Source organism: Mus caroli, chromosome 9, assembly GCF_900094665.2.
Source record: "Mus caroli chromosome 9, CAROLI_EIJ_v1.1, whole genome shotgun sequence".
In the NCBI taxonomy this organism is placed as follows: domain Eukaryota; kingdom Metazoa; phylum Chordata; class Mammalia; order Rodentia; family Muridae; genus Mus; species Mus caroli.
Window position 1 is genome coordinate 61,121,325 of NC_034578.1, and position 25,867 is coordinate 61,147,191.

Genomic DNA, 25,867 nt, shown 5'->3' on the forward strand with positions numbered 1-25,867 from the left:
AGTGTGGTATGTGTAGGTGTATGTGTTTGTATCCTATTAAGGTCCTAAAAGAAGCCTCACTCCTGGGTGTGAGATTGGAAAGTAGGCCTCCATTCTTTCTTCCCCAGACTGTGGGGAGAGATGGTATTTTCTAGTTTGCTCAGAGCTCTGAGATGGGAGGCAGGGACCAGAGCCTCTCCCATCAGACTGGGACGTGGTAGGAGCCTCCCTAATCCGACAGGCATGCACTTCCTCACCCCTCCCCCATCTAGTGGACACACCCCAGCCATAGGCAAGGAAGAATAAACCCTTATCTGGTTCTTATGTATAAATATATCCCCCACATCTTTCCTTTGTTTTGTAGCCCAGAACTCTGACATAGCTGGGATAGCCTTGACCTACTGGTCCTCCAGTCTCCCCTTCCCAACCAGTTCTGGGATTACAGGCATATCCCACCATACCCTGTCAGCTCCCTTTCCTGCTGACTCCCTCTGCTTCAGACTCAATAAATACTGAAGCCAAGTTCAGTTTGGCCCCAAAAGCCCACTGAAGCCCTGAAGGTTCTTTGTAAGAAAGAAAAAAACTATAATGCAAACACTTTATTATCAAGAGTGACTGGTATTAGTTTTTTTTGTTTTTTGTTTTTTTTGGTCTGGGCATTAATATTTTTTAAAAAACCATACACCAAACCTAGGCTTTCCACCTAGTTCTACTGTATAATTCTCTTTAAAAAAGGAAAGAGGGAAAGAAAGAAAAAAATATATCTGTATTGAAAGAATTACAAGCCAAAGTGCGTCTTTCTTGTTTCTCCATATACACACATTGCACCATATATAAATAATTACGTTGTAAAAATGACTCCATAATTACAAGTATAATATATATTTCCATATAATATATAAAACTTTATATTAAATCTAGGTAGATGATATCTGGGGGGAGGGCGAGGTTGTCCCTGGGGTGGTGTCTCTGGGCGCTGGCTCCCCAGAGGTTGGAGGACGCTGCGGCACAGTGGCAGCCACATTGCTATCTGTGGTTGTTGAGTAGGATCTCCAGCCAACAGGGGCAGGAGGTGATAAACTGTCGCGAATAGCAGGGTCCCCAGCCCTTGGCGAAGCTGATGCGCACGCTGTGCGGGTCATAAGGGCCATGAGCGGCGTCTGCGTGCTGCAGCAGCCCTGAGCGCTCAAAGTCGAACACCTTGATGGAGTAACCCGGTGGCACCTTGCGCACGACCAGGGCGCGGCCTCCGGGCGCATCCAGCGTCGGGGAGTTGACGAAGATGGGGTGCTCGCCCCGGTTGTAGGCCCACACGCCGTCTGGCTCCTTGCTGAGCAGGATGCCAAAACCGATCTTGCTGCGCGTGCGCCGCACCGACTCACTGCGCTGCTCCAGGTTGAGCTGGCCCAGGCAGAAGCCGCTGCCCTGAGGTAGGTCGTAGAAGATGCTGACAGCCTGGTCGTACACCGCATAGAGGCGGCCCACGCGTGTCCGGTGCTCCCAGTACGCCACGCTGCACCAGTGGCTCGGCTTGGTGGCATCCGGAGACATGCTGGCATCTGCAACGCAAGCATAGGATACGGCAAGGTTATTGCTGGTGCAGAGGGGTGGGGAGGCTGGGCAAGGTTTTCCAAGATCAACCAGAATGTGAGCAACCACTGTGTGCCAGGCTGCCAAATAATCTAGCACACAGTGGGAATTTCTCTCTCTCAAAAAATTACGTTTTAATGGGGGTGGGGGGAGGCGGTGAGCGCGTGCGCTGAGAATCAAACCTCTTCAAGTTTGGCAACAAGCATCTTTACCATCTCATTCCGCCCCACATAGGATGATGAATCTACAGTATGCAAACCAGAGTGCCTACTGTGTGCTAGCCCCTGGGACACACAGATATGAACCACATCCAGCTCCTGTCCACTATAATTTTACAACAACTAGGAGAGATAAACACCAACAAACACAAAAAGAACCTACAATCTACCAAGCAAGTGTAGCAATTTAAGAAGACCCCGTCTGCAAGGTCATCATGACCTGCCCAAGGTTCACAGAGGCCAAACCGGAATGTGATTCAGACCCCTCAGTCCAGGACTTTACCCCAACAGAGCTCCCTCAAGGGGCTGGATCCAGCACAGGTCAGGAGTGAGGTTGGGATCTTACAGGAAGGTGTGGTTGCACACATTGCTAGCCTTTGATACATAATGCTATCTGGCATGGTGGCATGCACTTGCTGTCCCAGGTACTCAGGAGGCAGAAGATGCAGGATGTTTCAAACCAGCCTGGGCAAGCATTCCGCCCCCCCCCAGAAGAACACTGATGGCACTCCCCTGCCTCAGACTTCCTGTGCTCCTTAACCAAGCTGACTTTCAGGTTCCCTGAGGCCCACAACCACCCCTGAGCACCATTACTTGTGGCTGTTAAGTGCTATTTTAAAAAGTGGGCTTTGTCTGGGTGGTGGTGGCGCACACCTTTGATCCCAGCACTTGGGGGGCAGAGGCAGGTGGACTTCTGAGTTCGAGGCCAGCCTGGTCTACAGAGTGAGTTCCAGGACAGTCAGGGGTACACAGAGAAACCCTGTCTCAGAAAAAAACAAACCAAAACAACAACAAACAACAACAACAACAAAAGAGGGCTTTGTTCTCTAAAGGATGTGCATGGATGTCTAGTTCTGGGATGTGTCCTGCTCCACTCTAATCTCAGTTTCCCCGCTGTATAGCAAAGCAGTGACCTGCATGGGCCTGAAACATGGCCCCACTCCACTCGGGGGGGCGTTTCACACATGTGGGGACCTGATATAGCCAAGTCTGCCTTGGAAGGCAGTCTTGGAGCTCTTGCTGTTGGGCATAGCCCACTTCTGAGATGAAGTCTCTGGCATCCTATCTTTGCTTTGGGCCCCCACCTCACCATGGCTGCCCACTGAAATTATATGATCTGCCATGCTTGCTTCTGGCCGGGGCCTTCTGAACACAGAACTGACGTTCACCCAGCTCCTCCCAGGGGACTTGACCAACAACCAACCTAACCTTGGATGAGCAATCATTCATTACCAGTGCCATGAGGCCAGCTCTGCAGCCTTCACTTAAGTCCTGAGTCTCCAGATGGACCTGAACCCTCTTTTCACACAGAGAAGGCTGCCTGGCTGCTACCTCGGACTGCACAGGGACTCTACGAACAGGCCCGTTCATCACTCAGGAGCCAGCCACAGGTCCCTCAGTCTGAGGACAGTCAAGTCTTCACACCAGCCAAAAGCTAGCTACAGTTGAGGAGGGGAGTCAAGGGGATCCTGGCTATCCCCAACTAAGTGCCCTTGGCGAGTGCACATACATAGCTCAAGCCCACGGCAGTTGAGCAGGATCAGCAAAGTCCTGAACTCCATCCTGCCAAGCCACTGTTCCTCTCAATACCCATCCACCTGGCGCAGGCTTGGGAAACTTGAGGGCCAGAAAAACAAGGCCGTGCCCACTGGCCATGAGCTTCCGGTACTGCTCGCAGCCAGTGAGACTTCCTCTAGTGAGCCAGGCCAAGTGAGGTCAAGAAGCTGTGTGCAGGACCCTGAGGATGCTGGGAGCAGAGCTAGGGTGGGTACCAGGCATCGCTGGGCCCCTTCTATGAGCTAGGCACTGCCTTCATGGGTGAGGGAACGGAATTCCTGATTGCCCACCCCAGAATTCTGGAGCCAGCCTCACCGAGAGGGCAAACTTTTGTGTGTGTGGTGCCAATGATGAAATGCAGTACCCTTTCTCTCCTGCTGAGCTACACCCAGGTCCCAAGCCAGCCACACTAGAGGGCGCTCTCCTCCATCCTCAGGCCAGTAGTTCTTAACAGTCCTGATGCTGAGACCCTTTAACCCAGTTCCCCACGCTGTGCTGGTGACCCCCAACCATACATTTTCGTTGCTGCTTTTTAACTGTAATTTTGCTACTGTTATGAATCCTAATGTAAATATTTTTTGGAGATAAAAGGTTTACCAAAAGGGCAGAATGTCAGGCAGGCGCCTCATTAAAACTTCACTGGGCTGGTCACTTCCCTTCTCTGAGCCTTAGTTTCCCTATCTGTAATAGCAACTGCTGTAAGAGCCTATGAGTCCCGTGGGTGCTTACTTCACTGTCTCACTGAGGAAAGGGACTACTAGTTACAAAGTAGCCTTGTGTCAAGGTCAAAATAGCAGCTTCAAGTCAGAGAGTGTGCACAGGAGCCATAGGCAGGGAGGAAACACTTTCTTCTTGCCAATGTCTAGAAGGCTTTGCAGCTACGAGTCCAGTGGGGCTTACCATTTCTCTCAGCTACCTGTTTGATTCCTAGCCTGGCCACAGGATCCTTCACAGGGATGTTGCCGTATGCCTCTGATGTCCAGGCTAGACCCATCTCCACCCCTATGGAAATTAAGCTGACTGGCTTCCAAATTCTGCTGCCCTGTAAGGTCCTCTCTTTACAACAGCATCCTCTCTGGGTCTGGACCACGTGCCTACTGTGGGTCAGTGGCTCTGTGGATAGCCTATTCCCCACATATGGACAAAGGGCCTCAGGCCTATTGGGGTCCTTCCCCAAGGCTGCAAATATCCCAAGGACTCTGCGAACACACTAAAGCAGGGGAAGAAAAGAAATAAAACACATCTCAAGTGTCTGTGTATCTTACACACAGGAAGCCTGATCTGAAGGTGGGCTCAGGTCTGAGGACAGTGGAGGGGTTGTGGGCAAGGACTTAAAGGTAACCCCCTCAGCTTTAGAGATGCCCAGGATCACCTCATCTGGCAGGGATACCCAGGACTCCCTAGAGGGAGTATTTCTCTCCCCCGATCCCGTGTGTGTGTGTGTGTGTGTGTGTGTGTGTGTGTGTGAGAGAGAGAGAGAGAGAGGGAGAGGGTGAACCCAGGCCTTTGGGCTTGCTTGGTAGGAGCTCTAACCACTGAGCTACACCTAAGCCCAAGCCACACGTTTAAATGGGAATGGGGTGGGTAGCCACAGTACTGATAGATCTGCTTGGTTTTATCCTGTGGGTATGTTTTCAAACATTTCCCCCTGACACAAACTAAAGAAATCTTGGTCTAGAGAGGACCTGTGGGTTCCACAAGTGGACCTCAGTGGCCTTATCTCTGGAAGGTGACACCTGGGTTATAATGATTTGCCTGAGGCCACCCATCAGAGATGGCAAAGTTGGGACTAGGACTTAAAATCCTTGAATGAGGTAAACACATGGCTGCAGCCACCTGACTGGCAAGCTTCTCCATGCACCCAAGCCTCGCCTCTCTTCCTTTGTAAGAGACTTATCAGTCATCGAGGGCTCTGCTCACATGGGGCCACTGTGGACTCTCTAGAAACTCAAATAGTAAATCAAGCATACGCAGAAAGAGATCGTCATCTTGCTCACTGGCTCCAGGCCTGTCAGAACAACCCAGGCAAGGGGACTCAAGCTTCGAGGTGCTCCAAGAGGACCGTGAGTGGGAGGGCCCTTTACGCTCTCTGTAAAGCACCTCGGTTAGTTCCTGGACTGGCACCTGTGGTGACCAACCTGCCCTGTAACAGAAGGGATGGAAAGAACACTGATGATCTAGAATGAGCCCAGCTGTGGCTCCATGCTCAATGCTCACAAGCTCCAAGAACTCAATTTTGTGGAGACCTGTATGCTGTGCGCTGGTGTGTTTCAGTGATGTAGAGCAGGCAGGCTGTACCCATGAGCCCACATGACCCTACCCTACTCATCAGGGACAGTGTCTTGTAGAAAGAGCCTTCTCTCTTTGGGGTTCCAAAGCTCTGGCCCTGTCATCTTCCACAGCCACCAGCCTAATTAGGAACCATCTCTTTAATTGCAAATAAATACCGGGGGGAGTCAGACCAGAGCAACATCAAAGGTGACCGAGGTCTGACCGAAACTCACGCTTCTCCCCCCCCCTCCCCAATCCCTGGCCTGCTCAGGGCCTGGCCTAGTTCCCAGCCAGCAATGGGTCCCGCTGGGAGGGGTGGGTGGGAGGAGAAATGCTGGGAGCCCTGCCTTCTAGCCAGGATCAGTTAACTGCCTCCTTTCTCAGCCTCTGTCCTCTCCGAGGAAGTAGCTATAATGTGCAGCTCTGAATTTCTACGTCCCAGCAAGCTCTTGCCAGTCCCTTGCTGGGAGTCCTACTCAGCTGTTCTCCAACAGGGGGATGGTGTGGCTCTGGCAGGGACACCGGTTAGTTAGCAAAGAAAGGAACCAACCAACTCCACAAACACCAAACGCACAGTAGAATGGACCTCCCTTAAATGCACCTGCTTGGAGAAGGGAGTCACACAGAGAAAATCCACTGAAGGGCAGAGGCTTCCGTGAAGTTCTCCATAGGCAGAACAGCTGATGGGACATGCAATAGCAAAGCTGGGCGGCAGCTCTCAGTGAGGAGTTCTGGGCTACATGTTCAAGGCCCCAGGTTCCATCCCCTAAAACTGCAGTAAATAAATACAAAGAAAAGGAAGGAGGAAGGAAGAGGAAGAGGAGGAGGAGGAAGAATCAGGGCAGTTGATAACCTGAGGAGTGGGTACACAGGAAGGAGAGAACTTCCAAGACAGGAATGATGGGAACTGGGGTGTGTATATACACAGTGAAGAGTCGCCACAACCTAAACACTAGGCTAAGCAGGTTTTGGCTGTAGCTAATGACATCTACAGGGGTCTCAGAAGGTCCCCCAGGTGACAGCCCCTCACCCCCATTGTCTCCCAGAGGCACCCACATTCCTGCCACCAGAGGGTGGTGGCAGCCTTCTCTGAGCACCAGACAAACAGCCTCAACAAAGGCGGTCTCCCTTGCTCGGCCCAGCCACAGTCTGCCATGCCTTCCTCCAGAGCTCTCTGCCCAGCCAGGGTGCCTAGAGACCAACATGTAATTTTGTGTGTGTGGGAGGGGGGTACTGGACCTCAAGGGGGCTGGCTGGAGTCCGGAGGAGGTGGAGAGCGGTGGAATCCCAAGAAATGTCTTTAAGCTTCTTCGAATCAGCAATTTTCTGTCAAAACAAAGTGCAGGAGCTCGGTGGTGCGCTCCCTCACGGGATCCAGCTAAAGCACGAACACAGTGAAATGTCTTCTCCTGCCCTCTCTCCGCCTTCTGACCGCAATGCCCAGGGTGGGCCATCCCAAGAAGGAACCAAAACATGCCCCAGTCTGGCAAGAAGACAAAGCGCTCCCAGGAGGTTTGTGGGGTGGTCCGTGCCCACCGTATCCCTAATATCTGCTGGGCTTCACATCTCCCTAGGTTATACCACCGTCCTTGCCACCAATTAAAAACAACCAATAAAGACTGCTCAGCAGTAAGCTTCAGACAAGAGCCAAATTCACTTCCTGGGGTGTGCCGAGAAGAGAGACCAGCTCTCTAAAATCCAGAAAGGTGAAGCAACTAGCTCAGGGGTCACACAGCAAGTTGGTGGCAGAACTGGAAACGAGCCTAGGGCTTTCTCTCAGCCCTTTGCATGGGGGCCTCCCACCCTCCTGGAAAACTACTTTCTTCTGTCCCAAGTCATGCCTGTGGCTTCAAGTTCCCTTCATCCACCCGGCAGCTTTTCATCTGTGGCTCCAGAGCCTGGGAACAATTACGCAGGCCCTGCATCTGGTTAACCTAACACCCCTTTTAAAGCCTTATTTGCCCATTAGATAAGTAGTTTCTGTTATCAAACTTAGGGGAAGAAACGAGTTTCCAAGGAACTCTCCTTTGTCCTTTGGAGCCGAAGAAATGGCTTCAGGTTTGCAGCCAGTCCAGCCAGCAGCATTCATTAATGGTCCTGGCCTTCCTCACAGGCGAGGGAGGGCCTGTCCTTGCCCCTGGCTGCTTCAGGAAAGCAGAGAAAGAATGCACACAGGGCCACATTAATGGTCAGCAGCTCAGAGCCAGCAGAGAGAGCCTCTGCTGAACGCGGTCCAGAAGCTGGCCCAGCTGACAGGAGTTTCCTCCTCCTAGCTCCCCCCCCCACCTCCCCAGCCCCCCACCTCAGAGCCAGCACCTCGGGCTCCCAGAGGAAGCCTGGCTTCCAAGAGGAAGTTCCTAATCGCTCATTACATCACAAGAGATCTGGCCACCGCTGCTGCTGGCCTGCACCAGGCCCACTGCAGGGGCTCTTTTTAACTGTGGGTCTCCAATGTGGAGACTGTGCTGTCTTCCCACCCCACATGGCTACTTGGTTGCTCTGCTGGCAAAAGTGAGATGGGTACAGAAAGGGAGAATGCCAGCAAGAAGAGGGGGGAAGCCCAGGAACAGGAAGTCCACTGGACTGACGACTGAGGGGAGGACTCGAGGTCCAAAGAGGTGAAGTGACTTATGCAGGTCACAGTAAAAACCGCTCAATGGAGCTAGGACCAGTGGTATCTCTGCAGAGGGCATGGGTTTCACGCACTGGATCAGGAGCAAGGAAGCCTGTGTGCAAAGCCCAGCCCTGCCACTCACCAGCAACGGTAACAATCCCTACAGAAAATATTCTGAGGAGAGACACTTGTGACCCTCCCTTTGGCCATCAGACAATTGTCCCCAAGGAATTGGAATTTCCCCAGGAATCTCAAGCTGGGAGCAGGAAAAGGCAGAAGGCTGGTGTCAGCAAGAGGGAGAACAGAGATTTCACACTGTTCTGACAACTTGTCAGGCCACCTTGCAGGAGAGACTGGATCCTAGGCAATGACGAGCCAATGATGCTCTCGCAGGATCCAAGGGGCTATCTATTTAAACCTGAACCTCTTATGTCAGTCCCTAATGATGGCCTTGGGGGTGCTGTCACTGGACCTATTTATTTGTTCCTCTTCCCACGGCTGCCGTTATCTGCTTCTCACTACTCCTTGGCTTATTGGGGGTGGACAGTGAAGCCCAGTTTGTACCCTAAAACAGCAGTAACACTCTTGCCATCTCAAGCAAGTGACTTTTTGCTCCTCTGGGCCTCAGTTTCCAAAACTGCACAACAGGGATACAGTTAGCAGCTACTTCACAGGGCACTGGGATCAGCTGCAGTCAGAAGATGCCTTGCCTGGAAATGAGCAACCTGGAAATTAACAGCGATCACTGACTCTTGTTAGCAGGTTTCAAAAATGTAAGCTATACAAATTATTTACAGCAATTATATAATGCATAGTTTGCAAGTATATTCGTGTTGGGTAACAACCCTTGGCAAAGATGTGCTAATGGACTAGAGACTCAAGGAGTAATAATAATAATAATAATAATAATAATAATAATAATAAAACAAATCAGTCAACACTGGAGAAGGCATTTGTGAATGCCAGGCAGAGTGAAACAGGTTAAAGACACTCAGAGGACAAACTGCTAACCCTCTCAGCTCCTCTTGTGTTTTCGGGCATCGTGTGATGTCTGTGTGTATGTGTGGACATGTACGAGGAGGTCAGAGGTCAACCTCAGCTGCTGCTCTTCGGAAGTACTATCTACCTAATTTTTTGGAGACAGGGTCTCCTCTCCGTGAATCTGGGGCTTGGCAACTAGGCTGCTGTCTCTGCCTCCCCTGCACAGGGACTCCAGGTGTGAAACACCCTGACCAGCTTTGATGTGGACTCCAGGTGTGAGCCACCCTGACTAGCTTTGATTGGATCCTGGGGTTTAGGAATTCAGGTCCTAATACCTGGGTGGGCGGCAGGTCTATTCCCAACTGAGCTATCTCCCCAGTCCCACCGTGTCAACCTTACAAGCTGTGTCCAAAGTCAGAAGCCAAGAAACTTCAAGATTAGGATCTGATCTCCTGTCTACATAGGCTTAGAGATATTATTTGCTATTATTCCCATGTGTGCTGCCAACCCCAGTGGCAGCGTGGACAGCCTCACAGGCGCAAACATCTAGCTCTGCTGGCTCTAAGATGTATTGCCAGGGCCACACAAAGATGGGATGCTAAAAGGGGTCCTGAGCCTGGGATGTAGCTTCTGTGGTACAGAACGAACGTCTGCATGCTGACTATCTTCCTGGGAGGACAGAAACACTTCTCAAATGCAGCCTCCACCCACCATAGAGAGGGCCTAGTGCTGCTCTGAAAACACGCGCCCTTTTAACTTCCCCCTCACATCCAAACAGCTGCCCTTGTCTGAACCACAGTAGGGAATGTATTCTAGGTGAGCCACAACAATGAACACTGCCCAAGGGAGAGGACCCTCCATCCAGCCTACACCCAGCCACAAGGAGGGAGTAATGAGTGTTGCAGCACCCCATTCTCAGGGCAGGCCCCAAGCCAGAGTCTCCTCAGCAACCACAGAGAGGAGCTCCTACCCCCTGAGTGACCCTCTCTGCTGGGACCTTCCTGCTCCTCCTCAATATGGCAGCCTGAGTCCTTAGAGGCACCATCCAGGAGGGTGCCTCAGGCATCTGGTGACCAGCTTCTAAGAGGCCAAACAGACCTGCAGGAAGGCCTTTGTTGTGTCCTGACCTTGGCTGCTCAGCCTCTGGTCTCTGGTGGAACAGGGCGGCAGCCTGGGCTGAACTAGGTAGGGTTCCACTCTTTTATCTCCTGCAGTATTTAAACAGACTCTGGCAGTCCTGACCCAGAATAAAGTTTCCCCAGGTCTGCTCTGTTGTTGCTCCCAGCAGAGCAATGTTCCCAGGAGCCCCAGACTCACCTGCAGTGGGAAGAGGGACCACATCTATCACACCTTATACCTACAGCACCCTAGGCGTCCCCTGCCAGAGACTACCTCCCACCCAAGGAGTCTCTGCCCAGGCCCCAGCACTGAGCTTGACAGCACACGATCAGTCGTTCCAAAGAGCTACAGGGAGACCATAGGGTCAACAGAGCCAGATCTTCTATGACAGCAAGTGGGGTGGGGTGGGGTGGGCAGATGAGGACAGAGACACAGGATGAAACCCAGCAACTTCAGTGTAAGAAAAAAAGACACCAAGCCCCAAGGAAGCAAGCAAGTCCTCAGCCACTGAGCCGGGAGAGGAGGAGGAGGAGGAGGAGGGGGAGGGAGAGGAAAGGAGAAAGGGAGGGAGAGAGAGAGAGAAGGAAGAGAGGAAGAGACAGAGGGAAGGAGAGAAGAGTTCCGGGGTAACAGGAATCCAGCAGGCTTAGGGAAAGGACCAGTTCTTGTCACAAAAGACTCTAACCTTGGCTCCCATTCCAAGGCCTCTTCTGTTTATATTCCAAAGTCTGATGCTAAACCTCTGTTTACTCACTTAGGGACAACCTAGGGTGGGAAAGCCTCAGTGTTCCTACTGTCCCTGGACAATCTGGTTAAGAATGGGAAGCTGGGGACCTCCTCCAGAAATGCTCTTTTAGGGCCTGTGCGGGAACTGGGGCATGCTGGATTCCCAATAAACCAGATGTTTACCAGTCCACCAGGCTAGGCCTGGGTTATCATCTCAGACTTTTTTATTTGACCCTGAACCTCTGACCTCTTTCCTCCACCTCACCAAGTGTAGGGATTGCACTTGGTGTAGCATGTCTACCCTACAAAGTGCTGGAGATGGAACCCAGGGCCTGTGCACGGCAGACAAGCACGCTGCCAACTGAGCCGCACCTCCAGCCCGTCATCTCAGGGTTTCAATGACCATAGATAGTCACCCTCCGAACCCAAGCCTGACTTCCCTAGTGAACCTGACATCAAATGACATCTACCTTTAGGGGTTCAGGCGGGGGCAGAATGGGCACGTGGCATACTGCTCCAAATTCCCATCTTTCAGGTTCCCAGAGGTGGGGGTGGGGGTGGGGGCGCAAGCACTGGGGCATCTCCACATTGCTCTTCTTTTCTAAGAGCAGCCTGAGGTTTCCTGGCACACGTCCTTCTACCTCAGACTTACACTTGGGCCCACACAATAACTTCCTCGAAACAAAGTATCTAACTGTCATCATCCATCGCCTCTTGCAGCTGGCAGAAGCCCATCACCTTGGGTCTCTGCTGTCAGCTTGACTCCTGCATTTTGAACTACCCAGTGCACCCCACGTCCATCCCACATCTTGAGCCATGTGGCCAAAAAGGCTGTGAAAAGTGAAGAGATGCCAATCTGAACCGAGCCTTACTCCAGGGACTGTGCCATCCTGAGGTGGAGTGGGGCACAGTGATGCTCCAAAGGCACAGAAAGGGGTCTCCAAGTTCACTAAAGCGCGCAGGTGCCTGACCTGGCGACAGGAAAGCTTTGATTTCTCTGTGTTGTCAAGCTACCAAGTGTGGAGAGATAGGGACAGGGCTCTGGGTGGCAGAGCTGACTTCCTTACTTGCAAGGCTCCACAACGAAACTGGACATCATGTGTGACTTGAACGAGTCAGTTGCATCTACCTTGAGTGTCACTAAAAGTGAACTTTGTGTGAAAGGAGAGACACCTCCAAGTACCAGAGGCGGGACAAACAGTTTTAAAATCCAAGATGGCTCAGTGGGTAACGACGACCTGAGTTTGATTCCCCAGAATCCACGTAAAAGTGTGTGTACTTTCCCGCATTTATGGAGGTGGGGCAACTCTATAAGGTAACAGTGATAGCCACGCCCACACACAGTAAACAAACAAGCCATCCTTTCATCAAATCCCCCCCTTCCATCTCTCATCAATGCCTCCACCTCCTTAGCTGGACTCTGCAAAGCTATTGACTGCCATAGACAGCATGTGTATAGGCAGGAGGAATCACACGAAACCCGAGGGGCTCAGGCACCTGCCATGAACGCCGGCCCCTGCCAAGCATGGCTGACACTGAGTACAGATTCCGTCATTCCTACAGCCTTGTCCTCAGTTGCCTCAACTCTCTACTAAGGGTCCGGTGTCCATACAACCCACCTAATTTATTTTTTTATAAAAACTTAGTATATTTACTAACTTACTTGTGCACATGCACACGTGTGTGGGCATGTGTGTGCCAAGAAGAACCTGCAGAAACTGGTTCTCCTCTTCCACCATGTGGGTCTCAGAGATCAGACTCAATTTGTCAGGTTGGTGGGAGGTACCCCTACCTGCCAAGCCATCTTACTGGCTCCAACCTATCTAACCTAATACCCAGTACAATCTCAGAAGGCAGGTAGGGACCAATGTGTAGGGTACTTACATGTAGAAGAAATGGAGGCTGAGGGACGTTAAGTGCCCCACCAAGTCACAGCCACCATAGTTCCAGCTGGAGGTTAGCACAGTCCCTCTCCCCTGGTTCACCTACGGGTACGACTTGTCCCCCCCCCCCAAAGACTGGTGCCTGCCAAGCCACCAACAGACCTTCCTCCTCCCTCCCACGGGCACCTAATGGCCTGCAGGCTGCTGGCGTCTGCATTCCTAGAGCCTAGGCCCCATTCAGCCACTGAGGAGGCTCCCAAGCAATCCGGGCTGTAAATCACAGCCATTGTGTATTACCCTCTTAGCCACAGGCAAAAGCAACCTTCTCTTTCCCCCTCTGCTCTTAACTATCCCTGAGTTCACTGTGTGTTTCCCACCCTGCCTGGGTGGAGGCCAGCTCTCAATTATTAATCTGGGAGGTGGAGGCTACATTCCTGGTTGCCTAGCCGCTTCCTCCTTGGTAGGCAACTCAAAGGCCTTTGGGTGACATCGAGCCTTTCACTACACCCCAGCAACGTCTTGTGGAAAGGGTGTTTAAAGCCAGAGCTAAATACAGACGACAGTGGAACACTCAAACACCCTGACATCTTCCCCTTCAGCCCACCTGGGTGCTATTGCAAGATGCCTCCGTTTCTCAGTCTGTGAAATGGATCGATGTGTTTGTAAAGGTAGTGGGTTAATATAAAAGGCCTCACACCTGGTCATCCTCACTGGTCAGAACAGTCACAGTCACATCGAACTTAGAGCCCTGCTGAAGATGCAGTTCAGTTGGCCTAGCATGCTCAGCGTCCCCAGCACTTAAAGCCTGTCACAGTAGCACACATCTATAATCCCAGAATTTGGGGGACCGAGGCAGAAAGTTCAGTAGTTGAAGGGCACCCTTAGCTACACAGGTCATTCAAGGGTAGCCTGGGCTACTCGATGCTTCTTAGTTCATCCGCTCACTTCACCATTTGCTAGATGATGAAGGGACAGACCTTTGGGGGACAGCAGAAAGCTGGAACACAGAGGCAAGTGACTGCACTGTATGTGACCCAAACCTCTGTCCATGTCAAAAGAAACAACAGGTGGGCTGGGAATGGAGGTGCCATTTTTAATCCCAGCACTTAAGAGGCAAAGATAGGTCAATGTCTATGAGTTCAAGGCTAGCCTAGGTTAGCCTAGACTATGTTGTGAGTGAGACACTTTCAAAAAAAAAAAAAAAAAAAAAAAAAAAAAGGAAAGAAGAAAAGAACCTGGGTGACCAGCAAATAAAATAAAAACCCAAACCCATGTGGTTAAAATCCTCAGAGCACCCTTGCTTGCCCCAGCTCCACACACAACCCTAGGGCCACCAAGCACTGTCTTTAATGGCAAGGGACATCTTCCCCTCCAGTAAGCTACAAGTTCAAATGGACACTCTGTGCCACCAGGAAGGTGGAGGTTTGGGGTCACCTTCCTCCTCTAGCTCACACCACACGGCGGTGCCCTGATCTCACTCTCAGGGGTCAGTCTACGGCTGCCAGAGACTCATCACCTTAGGAGGACAGTCCAGAGAAGGTTTCTGCATCCCCCTGCTTCACCTACCATGGGCCTTATGTCTGTTCCCTCTTGCAGTACTAGGGGGTGAGCCTAGGAGGCCCTGCATGCTCTCTGCCACTGAGCTACCTCCTCAGACTTCTTACTGTTTATTTTGACACAGGTTCTCACTTAAGTAGCTCAGGCTGGCCTGAACTTGTCATCCTCCTGTCTCAACCTCCGGGAGTAGCGGGTCTTACTATGTCCCCACACTCAGTTCATGATTGGACCCCAAAGTTTTCTATAACTCTGATGCCCTTGGGTGTGTTTGTCTAAAAGGAGACTTTTGTCTTCCCTTCTCCCTAAGCAAAAGGCTTCCGGATGTAAAGTGTGCATTTGCCAAAATAAATTATCACATATATACAATCAAGCATCAGTATTTAGAACCCATAAATCCAGGCTTTGTAATAATTCTGAAAGTAGCAGGGTCGAAGTTGAGAAAAGGTTCTGATAAACAAATGCAAAATATAAATACGATTTAGAACAACTGTTTATCTTCCTAGCACTGTATAAACAGTGCACTGTGTTCGTCTATCTATAACGCAGTTCGCCAGGGATCTCTCCCAGGGAACATTCCCAGCCAGCAGCAGTCTAGGACGGTTGAAAAACCACAAAACCTGGGTTCTTAGTGTCTCTTCCTGTCACCCCCATCCTGAGCTGGTGAAGAGCCCCTGCATTGCCAGAGTTCTATATTAGGAAAAGAAGCAGCCGCGATGGCTAAACTTCCCTGGCCCTCCTCTGGTACCCGGTGGCCACCCGGGAAACAATGAAAACTCTTGGCTCTACATGTCACCCAGTTCTCTGTGCCAAGCTTCAAGAAGCAGCACTTGACGGGGTCTCTGGCCAGGGGCCCTTGCCAGCTCAGGCATTCCCACTGAGAGCAGACAAGGAAGCCCCTCAGGCAGCGGCAGCAGCAGCAGCAGCAGCAGCAGCAGCAGCAGCTAACAGCCAAGATGCCCTGTTGGTGGCTCCCCCGCCCCCCCCCCACTCCTCGGTGATTTATAAATTAGATCTGCTGTCCTCCCAGGGAAGCCGTGAGTGGACTACATAGTCAGTAGGAAGGCTGAAGAGGAACTTAGAGAGTGTTCAGTTAATACACTGCCTGTTCTGCAAGCTGGAGGACCTGAGTTCAATCCCCAGGACCCACGTGAAAAGCCTGATGTGGTAGCATGCACTTGTAAGCTCAGCACTGGGGAGGCAGAGACAGAAGCATCTCAGAGCTTCCTTCTCGGAGGATTGCCAAGTCAGCCTAGACTAATCAGCAGGCCTAAGCCAGTGGGAGACTCTGCCTCAAAATAAGTAAGTAAGTAAATAAATAAGATGAGCAACTCCTGAGGAACAGTATGCAAGGCTCACCTTTGAACCTACACATATTCACAGACACACAACTGCAAACCTATCACACACACACACACACACACTACAACATACGCACAGGAAGTTCGGGAGCTCAGGACCCCACAGACAAACAGGGTGTAGGGCAGCAGGAAAAGACTCCGTGAGCCCATGAAGCAGTCGGCAGATATGGTGCCTAGGTCCTGCCTTGAGAGGGACAGACTGCAAGGCCCCAGAGATGTGGGCAGGAGGCCAAGCTGGAAATACCAAGAGCTGTTCCAGCTTGGAGAAGTGGCCCTGCCAAGTCGGGAAGGCAGTGCTGACGGGGATGGGGTGTTCGTGGGGGCGGGGGGGGGGAAGGATAGTGGCAGGTTCCAGACAGGCCGGTCCCTAAGGGCACAGAGTCAGGAGCAACCTCTTGTGTCTCGAGGCACGTGGGAGCTGGAGTCCAGCCAGGGAGACCCAGAGCCGCCAGTCTTCCCAGGGTACCTCTGTCCTGGCGCTACCCCACACAGCACTGTCCTTAGAGACACAGGTTAGTCTGTAGTACACAGGACTAGTCTCTCCACTTTCTGGCTCCTGATTCCAGGGATGCTCACCGGAGCCCACCAAGACCATCTTGTAGGCATTTTTGAATCTTCTAGCTCACTAACACCCAGACAAGATGTAGGATGAAGGAGCCAGCCTTGTGATGGATCACAGGACTGGCCAGGGCCTCTCTGTTCCCTGTGGGGAAGCCTGGTGTATGGAGGATACTCCCCACCCCCGCATACAGACAAACTCCTCTGCCTCGTTCTGGTGGGCTTTACACACTGCTGTCAACTGGGATGGTGTAGAGTGGGTCCCTAGCAGGCAAGAAGTCTTGGCTTCCATCCCCAGCCCTAGAACATACATGCCTCAATAAGACAATGAAGCACAGCTTATCACATGCACATGCCCTACCACAAGATAGACATTTTCCACAGACACCCTGGGGACTGTGACCCTCATCAGTCAAGCCATCTGACTCCAAGGTGAGCATCAGGACAACGCCTCTCTCTCTCCTCCTTGACATTCATACTAAAACTTCATTGTGAACACGAAATTCGCAGGCCACTCTCTGTCAGAGTCCAGCCACCTCTACCTGCTGGCTCACAACACAGCGAACAGAAAACCGCTCAAACCGGGCCTTGAACACGTGGAGCTCCACTCAGAAACCACGGACGCACACTCCCTGAAGGGAAAGAGTGGGTAGGGTGTTTTCGAGAGTCACTTATTGTGGGTTTGGGTTCCAGCCAGCAGAGCTGCCACTGAGATGCAGGGAGAGAGAATTGGCTTAGGAGGTTGGGTTTCGCATGTACCAGACAGACCTACTGCACGCAGGGGCAGTAGACTAAAGCAAGAAAGTATTGGGGTTGTCAGAGGAAACTGGGGAGACGTTTGTTTATCCCTTCCAGTCATCTCAGAGTTATTTAGCAGCTTATACACATTTTATTGTCCCCCCCCTCCCCCACCAAAACAACACTAATAATTCTGTTCCAGAGTTGCCGGCAGAAAGTCCCATAGGCAGGCAGTTAGAGCCACCATCCGACTTCTGCCCCCAAATGGGTTCTGTGGACTGAGGAGACTGACCGCCACCCCAGCTGGTCATGAGAAGGTTTCAGGGCAAGGGGGTGAAACTCACCTCAGACTGGTAGAACTCTGAAAACTCCAGGTGGCTGGCTTTGCATACTACTGTCAAAAGGTATGGTCAGCTGCCTCAAAGAGGAACATGCGGGGAGGCTCTAACGGATTTGTGGAGAACTGTTATAACTTCAGGGTTGGAGCTTTACTGAACTCAACATCCTCCATTTAGAGAAGAGGAAACGGAGGCATAGAAGCAGAAATCCCTTGACGTCCCAGGCAGGACCCTATCCTGGACACCACGGGCGAGCCAGAGAAACTAACACAAGTATCACCAACAAGTCCATCCAACACGAATTATTTTTGCAAAACGGTCTGTTTGTTTGTTCTTGTGAGCCCCCCCCCCCGACTCCCCAATCCCTGGGCTGTCGGAACAACTCCCTGCCTGTGCCTGAGAAATGACCCGCCCCGGCTCCGCCATGGACTCTCAGGCAGAGGATGTGCGTTGCAAAAATGGGGCAAAGTTTCCTATTCTGAAGATAACATTGTAAGACACAGGAAGTCTGCGAGCGAGGCCTGTGTTTCCAGAAAGCCTGTCTCTGCTCACTCAGTCACAGCCATTCACAGTCACCTCCATTGTACCAGACAATCTGAGGCTTGACGGGGTACGTGCTGTTCAGGACAGGGACAGTGTGGCGCATGACAGTGGTCACAGCCCAGGTAAGAGACCAGAGAGTGGCTTTATGGGCCATAAGCTCACTAGGTCTCCCAGCAGCCAAGCCTGAGACGGCTCTCCAAGCCCTGACTTCCCCTACCACAATAGAAAAGGGATGAAAGAGCCCAAGTTTCTTCTACTCTGGTGCCCTCAAGTCAAGATTCCCAGGCCCCACCCCTGGAGACTCTGATTCATGGGTCCTGGGTGGAGTCTGATATTCTGTGTGTTTTGCACAAGATTAGGAGGCCCCTCTGCTGGACCCGATGGGTCACGATCAGCAGCCTGGCATAGAGGTAGGAGAGCTGACTCCCTCGTAAACAGATGACCAGGGCACAGGGACCAAACCAAATCAACTTCCTAGCACAAGACAGATGCAAGCTGCTCTAGTGCCAGGCCTGGGAGACTGACTGGAAAGGAGGCGACACTCTGGAGCCAGCACGAATCAATCTGACTCAGTGGCTCTGGGTGTGTTTGATGACAAGCCCCTGGGAGAGTGTCTACCTTTCCTGTGGGATTTGGAATCCAGGATGAGGGTTCAAGTCCTGCTTCTACCGCTGGTCCAGATGACTACCTGGGATGAATGGTCTTAGTGTCTCTGAGCTTCCGTTTCCATAGCTAGGTAACGGGTCAAGAACACTTGTCACCAAGAACTGCCAGAGGATGAAAGCCGTAACAGCTAGCATGGCCTGTGAGCTCACCGTGTATCAGACACACCCAGTTCTCAGAAGGATGCTGAGAGCTCGATTATTAACTGATGAAAAGAAACTAGGGCCTCCTGGTCCATTCAAGGTCATGACTAGAGGGTGGCTCAGGACTCATACATCCAGTCTGAGGCTGCTCTCCACACAGGAAGGCACCCCACTAGGCTGCCTTCCTTCCTCTGCACTGAAATGCACAAGACTTGCCCAGCACGCCTCTGTCTGTAAGGACATGACCTGAGCATGACAACTGAGGGGCAGTTATGGGGTGAGAGAAAGCAGAGATTCTGAGGTGGCTGTCAAGGAGATGAAGTACGGGGTGTCACACTGTGGAGCAAGACAGAGCAGGGCACACAGGTGGAAGACAAGGCTACAATAGCCTGCTCTGACCTGATGCCTGGAGCTGGAGTTACAGATGGTTGTGAACTGCCAGATGTGGTTGCTAGGAACCAAACTTGGGTCCTCTGGAAGAGCAAAGTGCTCTTCACCACTGAGCATGCCTCCAGCCCCAAGAGCCACCCGAGTGATGCTACAGATCTAATAACAAAGCAGGAGTTTAGAAGAGCCAAGAGGGCGGAAATGTAGTTCATTTGGTAGGGGGCTTGCCTACCACGCACTACTACCTCATACCTGAGAGGTATAAGACAAAATAACTGTCCTTCCTTCCCAAGTTGTTTTTGGTCACAGCAATAGATACCCTAACTACGACAGTCTCACCCTGCTGGGGACATGCCTTTCGTGGATGTACTCGGGAGGTAGAGGTGGGAGGATCTCTGTGAGTTCAAGGCCAGCCTAGTCTTTTAAGAGGAGGAGGAGGAGGAGGAGATGGATGGACAACATAGACATCACAAACGCAGCAACTTGATATAAAGGGGATCAGTGTGGCATATGCTTCCGGGAGGGTCCTCACCCTGTCCGTGACACCAGTCACACTAGTGTGGCTGTCTCTTGCTCTACCCTTGCAGAGAATCTAAAGCCTACCATCCAGACTCTGGACTGGGCCTAACAGTCTGTCTCCCTGACAGCAGCTCCTTCTTGGTCTGTGGACACCGAAGAATTCATGGCAGTGTTCACACTCAGGGCAGGGCAGGCCCCTCGGGGCCCGGAGCTACTGTGGCCTTGCTTGCTCTCCAGCCATGTGGACAGTGCCTCCTACAGCTGAGGGAGATGGCCAGGACCCGGAGGCCTGCCTTGACTTCCCTAGCCATCTCCTGGGGTCTCAGCAGCCTCTCCATTTGGATCTTGACATTGCTGGGATACATGGATATCACCTAAGCTTCGAAGATGAGCTCCACCTTCATAAAGAAGAGTCCTGACGGGTGTCCCCAGGAGCAACAGGAGGGGACGGCAGGTCTACCAAGCCTGGTCCTGTCTCTGGGCCTCCGTCTGTTCCACAGGCAGTCTGTCCATTCCCTCGGCGCCCAAGGCCTCTGCCCTTCTGGCAGCTCCTAACTAGAGCAAGGGTAGCTAACGGATTCCCCGAGGAAAGGGCATTTCCCACTGTGTGTGCCAAGCATACTAGGGCTGCTGGGCACGCCCAGGCCTGGACTCGCTACTTCTCAGCGAGGTCTAGGGTGCACACCTCACTTCTTCCTGGGCTCTAACACGCTATGGGGGCCCAGTGGTTTGAGTTTACAAAGGCAATCCCTAGCCATCTCCTGGGGTCTCAGCAGCCTCTCCATTTGGATTTTGACATTGCTGGGATACAAGGATGTCACCTAAGCTTCGCAGATGAGGAACTCAAGACCAGTCAACAGGTGGGCCCTTTCTCTACCACAGTACAACTGCCTCAAATAGACACTAGGGTGGATAGATTATTTATTCACTTATTTGGGTTTTTGTTTGTTTGTTCGTTTACTTAGAGTCTCTCTCTATAGCCCTGGCTATCCGTGAACTCACCATGTAGACCAGGCTGGCCTTGACAGGGAAGAAGGAAGGTGCCTTCCCAGGGCGAGGAATCTGACCACTCCAGTCCTGATTACTGTGTAGCTCTAGGTGAGTTACTTCCTGACTCGGCCTTCATTTGTTCAAACCGTAGGGGCTAGATTATGGGTAACTCTGCTGCCCCCGCTAGAGCCACTGGGGCAGCCGGCTTTTGGGTGGAAGGTTCTGCTCTGTAGCAGGACCCTCCCCTTTGTGGGTACGTGGGAGGGAGGAAGGAGGGCAGGCAGGACAATGGAAACATGCATTTCAGAGCTCGAGTAAACAGCCCTGTTGGCATAGCAGAGCCGGCAGAGCCGATGAACCAGAGTCCTGAAACCGTTAAAAAATAGGAAAAGAAATGGCACAGTTCACATATTTTTGCAAAGCTAAGTCAAACCAACATCTGCAAAAAATATCCCCGTTAAACAGAATCGCAGGATTTCATTAAGTAAATTGCAAGTTGGCAAAAATTCTGAAAGAAGGGGAAAAGCCACGGGCTGGCCTGTGATTTAAACCTTATTTTAACTGTGACAGCGTGACTGCAGAAGGGCTCCTTTTCCAAACGAAAGGAAAAATAAAATAAAATAAAATCTAAGAGGAAAAAAAAATAAGTTTTTTTTTCCCCCAAAGAGGGCCTCCCTCGAGCCGCCCCTCCCCCAGCCTCCAAGCAGGCAGCATTTTGGGTTGTTGGGGTTTTTTTTCCCCTGTAATTGCAGTGGTACCTAGTTTCCCAGTTTTCCCACGGATACAACAAATGGGGGGCGGAGGGGGAGGTGTGGAGGGAGGGAGGAAAAAGTGAGCGCACAGGCAGAGTCACCTCTAATTAGGGCGTTGGGTTTTTTCCTTACCAAAATGGCTAGGAGCACAGACCCCTGGGACTCCCTCCTTTTCTCCTCAGGCCTTCAAGTCCAGCCCCACAGTGGCTTCCCCTGGCTAGACACCCTTTAAGAGGTGGAGGCTGGGCCCAAAGGGGTGGTCCCTACTGCTCCCCATCCTGGAGCCTCTATCATTCATCTTTAAAGTGAGGTACAAATAGTAACCACAATCAGGGTTCTGGGGTGGGGCAGTGAGTGGCAAAGAGGAAAGAATCCTATAACATGTCAGGGGCCCACAGAGCCCAGGGAGGGCTGGGGACCACGGCTGCCAGGCTTCCGGGCTGGGATAAGTGACCAGTGTGGCCTGGTGGTAAAGCCACTAAGGAAGAGTGGTGAGGACATCTTGGGACTCGAGTGTGTACTGTGGGGGATGAGACTGAGGGCTTAGCCCATGATAAGCACATGTTCTAGAGGAAGTTACACAGGACCTCAGATCCGCCTTGACATTTAACAGTGACACACACACGCTGCCCTCCATCCCCACCCCAGTGCAACCTCTGGAGGAGTCCTCCAGTCACCGATCTAAAACAGATATGTGACAGCTGCCCGCCTCTCTCCATCCTGCCTGAGAGAATCTGAACATCCTCTCCTGGTACAAATGGGAAACCGAGGCCTAGCAATGGGTAGTGAGATGGTCTTTGCCACGCAGCAGGGAATACAGCCCTGTTTTGATGATGGGGCCTGGAAGTCCAGAAAGACCTCCTTGTTAACATCCTGTGGGTTATGAGAGTGTCTGCTGGATGGCTCTTGAGCTCAGCTATAACCTACCCTAAACACCTTCATGAAGCCTTTGAAGGGTACAGAGAGCAACAAAGCCAAAACAGCTTCTTTCTTCAACCAACCAATTCACTGTTTAAGTTTCATCTAAGGTTTACTATAGAAAACTGATACAGAAGATGATATAGTATAATGTAGAAAGTGCACAGTACTTTACAGGGCCAGAAAGGGAAAGACATTTATCCAAGGTTACACAGCAAATGAGCAACAGAAGAGGGATTGTGAGTAAGGCGTCCTGTATGCCCAACCCCTTGAGCCCCATCCTCATCCTCGCCCCAGCCCATCTTGATGCTGCCAAGAGTCCTCAGGAGTCAGTCTCATTGGAACCCTCCCGATGGAGTCTTAAGTGAAGTTCTGAGCTCTAATACCATTGTCTACAGAGGCTGGGCTTCCTTCCCTTTAACATAGTTCTTCATGTTGTGGTGACCTCCTCCCATAAAATTATTTTGTTGCTACTTCATAACTGTAATTTTGTTACTATTAGGAATCACAATGTAAATAACTATGTTTCCCGATTGTTCTCATGTGACTCCTGTGAAAGGGTTGTTGCTACCCCAAGGGGTCATGACCTACAGGTCTAGAGTCAAAAGGTGTATTTTTCTCTGAGAACCCATTTGTAAAATCAGGATGGTTAGTAACTGTACCCCACCCTCAAGACAGGTATCAGAACTCTGGGAGATCACACTGCAATGGCCCTGCCAATCGGCTAGCAGGCTCTCATTCCAGAGCCTCACCTCCCACCACAGAGACTCTGAGAAACCCATACAGTGTACATGCAGCAAGGAGGGCGAGTGTTTCCTCCACTGGACAGCGGAGGACAGCCGGAGGCGGCAGAGACGGGTCAGCACGGCTCAGACAAGACAAGAGTTCAGTCAGTTCCCAGCACCTGTACCTGCTGCACTCCCAGCTGTAGAGGATCGGACAACCTTCTGGATTCTTCAGGAACTATACTTCCATGCACACAACTCATCCCCACCCCACACTTCCTACAGACCCTGCACACAATTAAATTTAAGGCCGTTCCTGCCGTGTTAAGCTCCTCCCACCCAGGAGAGTTTGCAGAGCTGCACACAGGGCTATGGATGGCGTGTCTGCGTGTCCATAGGCAAGTGTGGGCGTCGGAAAACACTGCCTGGATAGAGGGAGTGTGGCTGACTGTGCCAAAACAGAACAGTCCTTCATCACAAAACAAGGTCGCCCCTCCTAGGCAGAGTCACCAATGCAGAATACAGGCATCAGGAGACACAGGCCAAGAACAGCCTGCCAGTGACAGTGGCTGTTTCTGCGATGACAGAATTAGAAGCCGTAGAATGGGAGGGTTGAGGGGATGGGAGCTGGCAAGAACAGGGAACCTGGGGAAACCAGCTGTGGCACTCCTGAGAGGTACCGGAGGGAGGTGTCCTGAGCCCCCATATGGCACTCTTGCCCTCAGCAACACCTGCTTCCTCCCAAACTCCACAGAGTTATGAAGCCTTTAGCCAGGGCTTTACAGCTGGGAAGGCCTGTTCCAGGCAAGGCAGAGAAAGCTGTGAATCCCAGGAACTATTCTACCATGGTGGAGGCAGGGCAAGGCACACTACTGCCTCTAAGTGAGGGTCACCATGCATTGTGGCCAAGTCTCTGATACCATATGACTCTGCCACAAGTCTCTTCCTTTCTGGAAGCCTTGTTTCCCCAGCTATGGAAGGAATCTTTTAATTTTTATTTTCTCTGTGTGTGGGGGGTATGTCCATGTATGTGTTCCCATGTGTGCATGTGTGTGCACAGGTATGTGTGGGTTTGTGTAGAGGCCAGGTCAACCATCACGTGTCTTCCTCACTTGCTCGCTTCCTTCCTTGCTCGCAGAGTCTCTCACTGAACTAAGAAGTCTCTCCTGTGGTGAGACTGGCTATCCAGAAATGCTCTCTGTCTCTGCCTCCCCAGCACCAGGATTAGAAGCATGAGCCACGTGCCCGGCTTTTCACATGGGTTCTGGAGTTCCAAACTCAAGTGCTTGTGTGGCAAGCTCTTCACCGACCCAGCCGTTGCCCCAGTCCCCTGGAATGGACTCTTGAGAGCTGAATGACCTCTGACATCTCTTACAGAGAGAGGGCCACTGAGGGATTTGGGAGAGAAGCCCTAAGCCAACATTGCCTGCCTGCTTAGGTATGGCCAAGGTCACCAGAGGGAACCAAACTCCAGGAGGGATTGGGAAGTCATGGAGCTCAGAGCAGTAGTACTGGAGCTACAGAGAAGCTATGGAACTCAGCGGAGATGGCCACACTCACCCACAGAAGCTGCCCACTGCCAAGATGACACCAGGCCAGGTCAGGGATTCTTCCCACCCATTCCTGGCCACAGCCTCAGCCTTACCACCTGCCCCTCATCCCAGATTCTACAAGTAGTGAGATGGTCCTAGTGGCCTCGGGGCCTGTGTGAGGCTGTGGAGAATTACGGCCAAGGATGTATGTCCTTGGGTACCCGGGGTCATCAGCACACTGGTGACAGTTAGGCAAACCCTGGGATATCCATCGTGTAGTCCACATCTAATGACCACGACCACAGAGTATCTTTGCAAACCCTGTGACATCCCTGTGACATGCCACTCACTATACACACACACACACACACACACACACACACACACACACACCTACCTTCTCCAGACTAGCAGTCCCCGCCTCCTGAAAGCCTCTGCATACCCACCTGGGCCACACCCACCACAACCTACAGAGGTCTGCATGGGTTTCTAATCAGGCTGTGAGGGGAGGGGCAGCTACAGTACTATGAGGAACATCTATCTCAGAAAAAGGACTCAGAAGCCCTGCACATTACCTACAAGCTAGCATGAGTTCTTGCATTCTGGGCTCCAGCTGGGGGTTCCTCTACAGAAATAATGCCGATGGCCAGGTCTGCAGCCCATTAGAAGGTGGAGAGGGTTCCTTGGGATCACAGCATCTAATACCAAACAGTCTAACTACCCTGACACACCTACAGCAGTATAACCGGAAAGGACTTTCTCCCGAGGGGCAGACACAACACCAGCTTCCTGGGCCTTGGTGACTGATGTAAAGCAAAAATGAGCGATCCCCTCCGCAACTTTCCAGAGGAGCGAGGGAGTGAAAACTTGTGCCAAGCCTGAGCTGAAGTGTTTCACACAAGAAGGAACAAAGGAAAGGCAAGATGGCCATAGAGCACCAGGTGTCACCAAGTCACCACGAGACCTGAGAAATCACTAGTGTGTCTGAGACTTTTTTCTTCTCCTCCTGGGTTCTCCCTGGGCCTGTGAAAGTGCTATGCATGTGGTTGAGTCAGAAGCTAAGGTCCCATGAGCCCAAGCACCTTCTACAGTGACCCCGCTAAGACAGGCTAAAAAGACCACCCACCCAGAGTGGTCAAGTGGCTTCCTCCTTGGAAGGCCACCTCCCCCACCAGTCAGCTTTACGATGTATTGTCTTTGACCTTGAC

The 25,867-nt window shown here is 51.8% G+C and overlaps 1 protein-coding gene across 1 annotated transcript in view; it reads right to left on the reverse strand.

The window, feature by feature from the left end:
- Positions 1 to 563: 563 nt before the first annotated feature.
- The window catches only part of Smad6 (SMAD family member 6), a 69,757-nt gene continuing 44,453 nt past the window's right edge, over positions 564 to 25,867 (reverse strand). Inside the window, exon 5 of the mRNA XM_029481554.1 lies at positions 564 to 1,538. Within this exon, the coding sequence (XP_029337414.1) occupies positions 1,006 to 1,538 (533 nt within the window). The 3' untranslated portion in view covers positions 564 to 1,005. The remainder of the gene's footprint in view (positions 1,539 to 25,867) is intronic.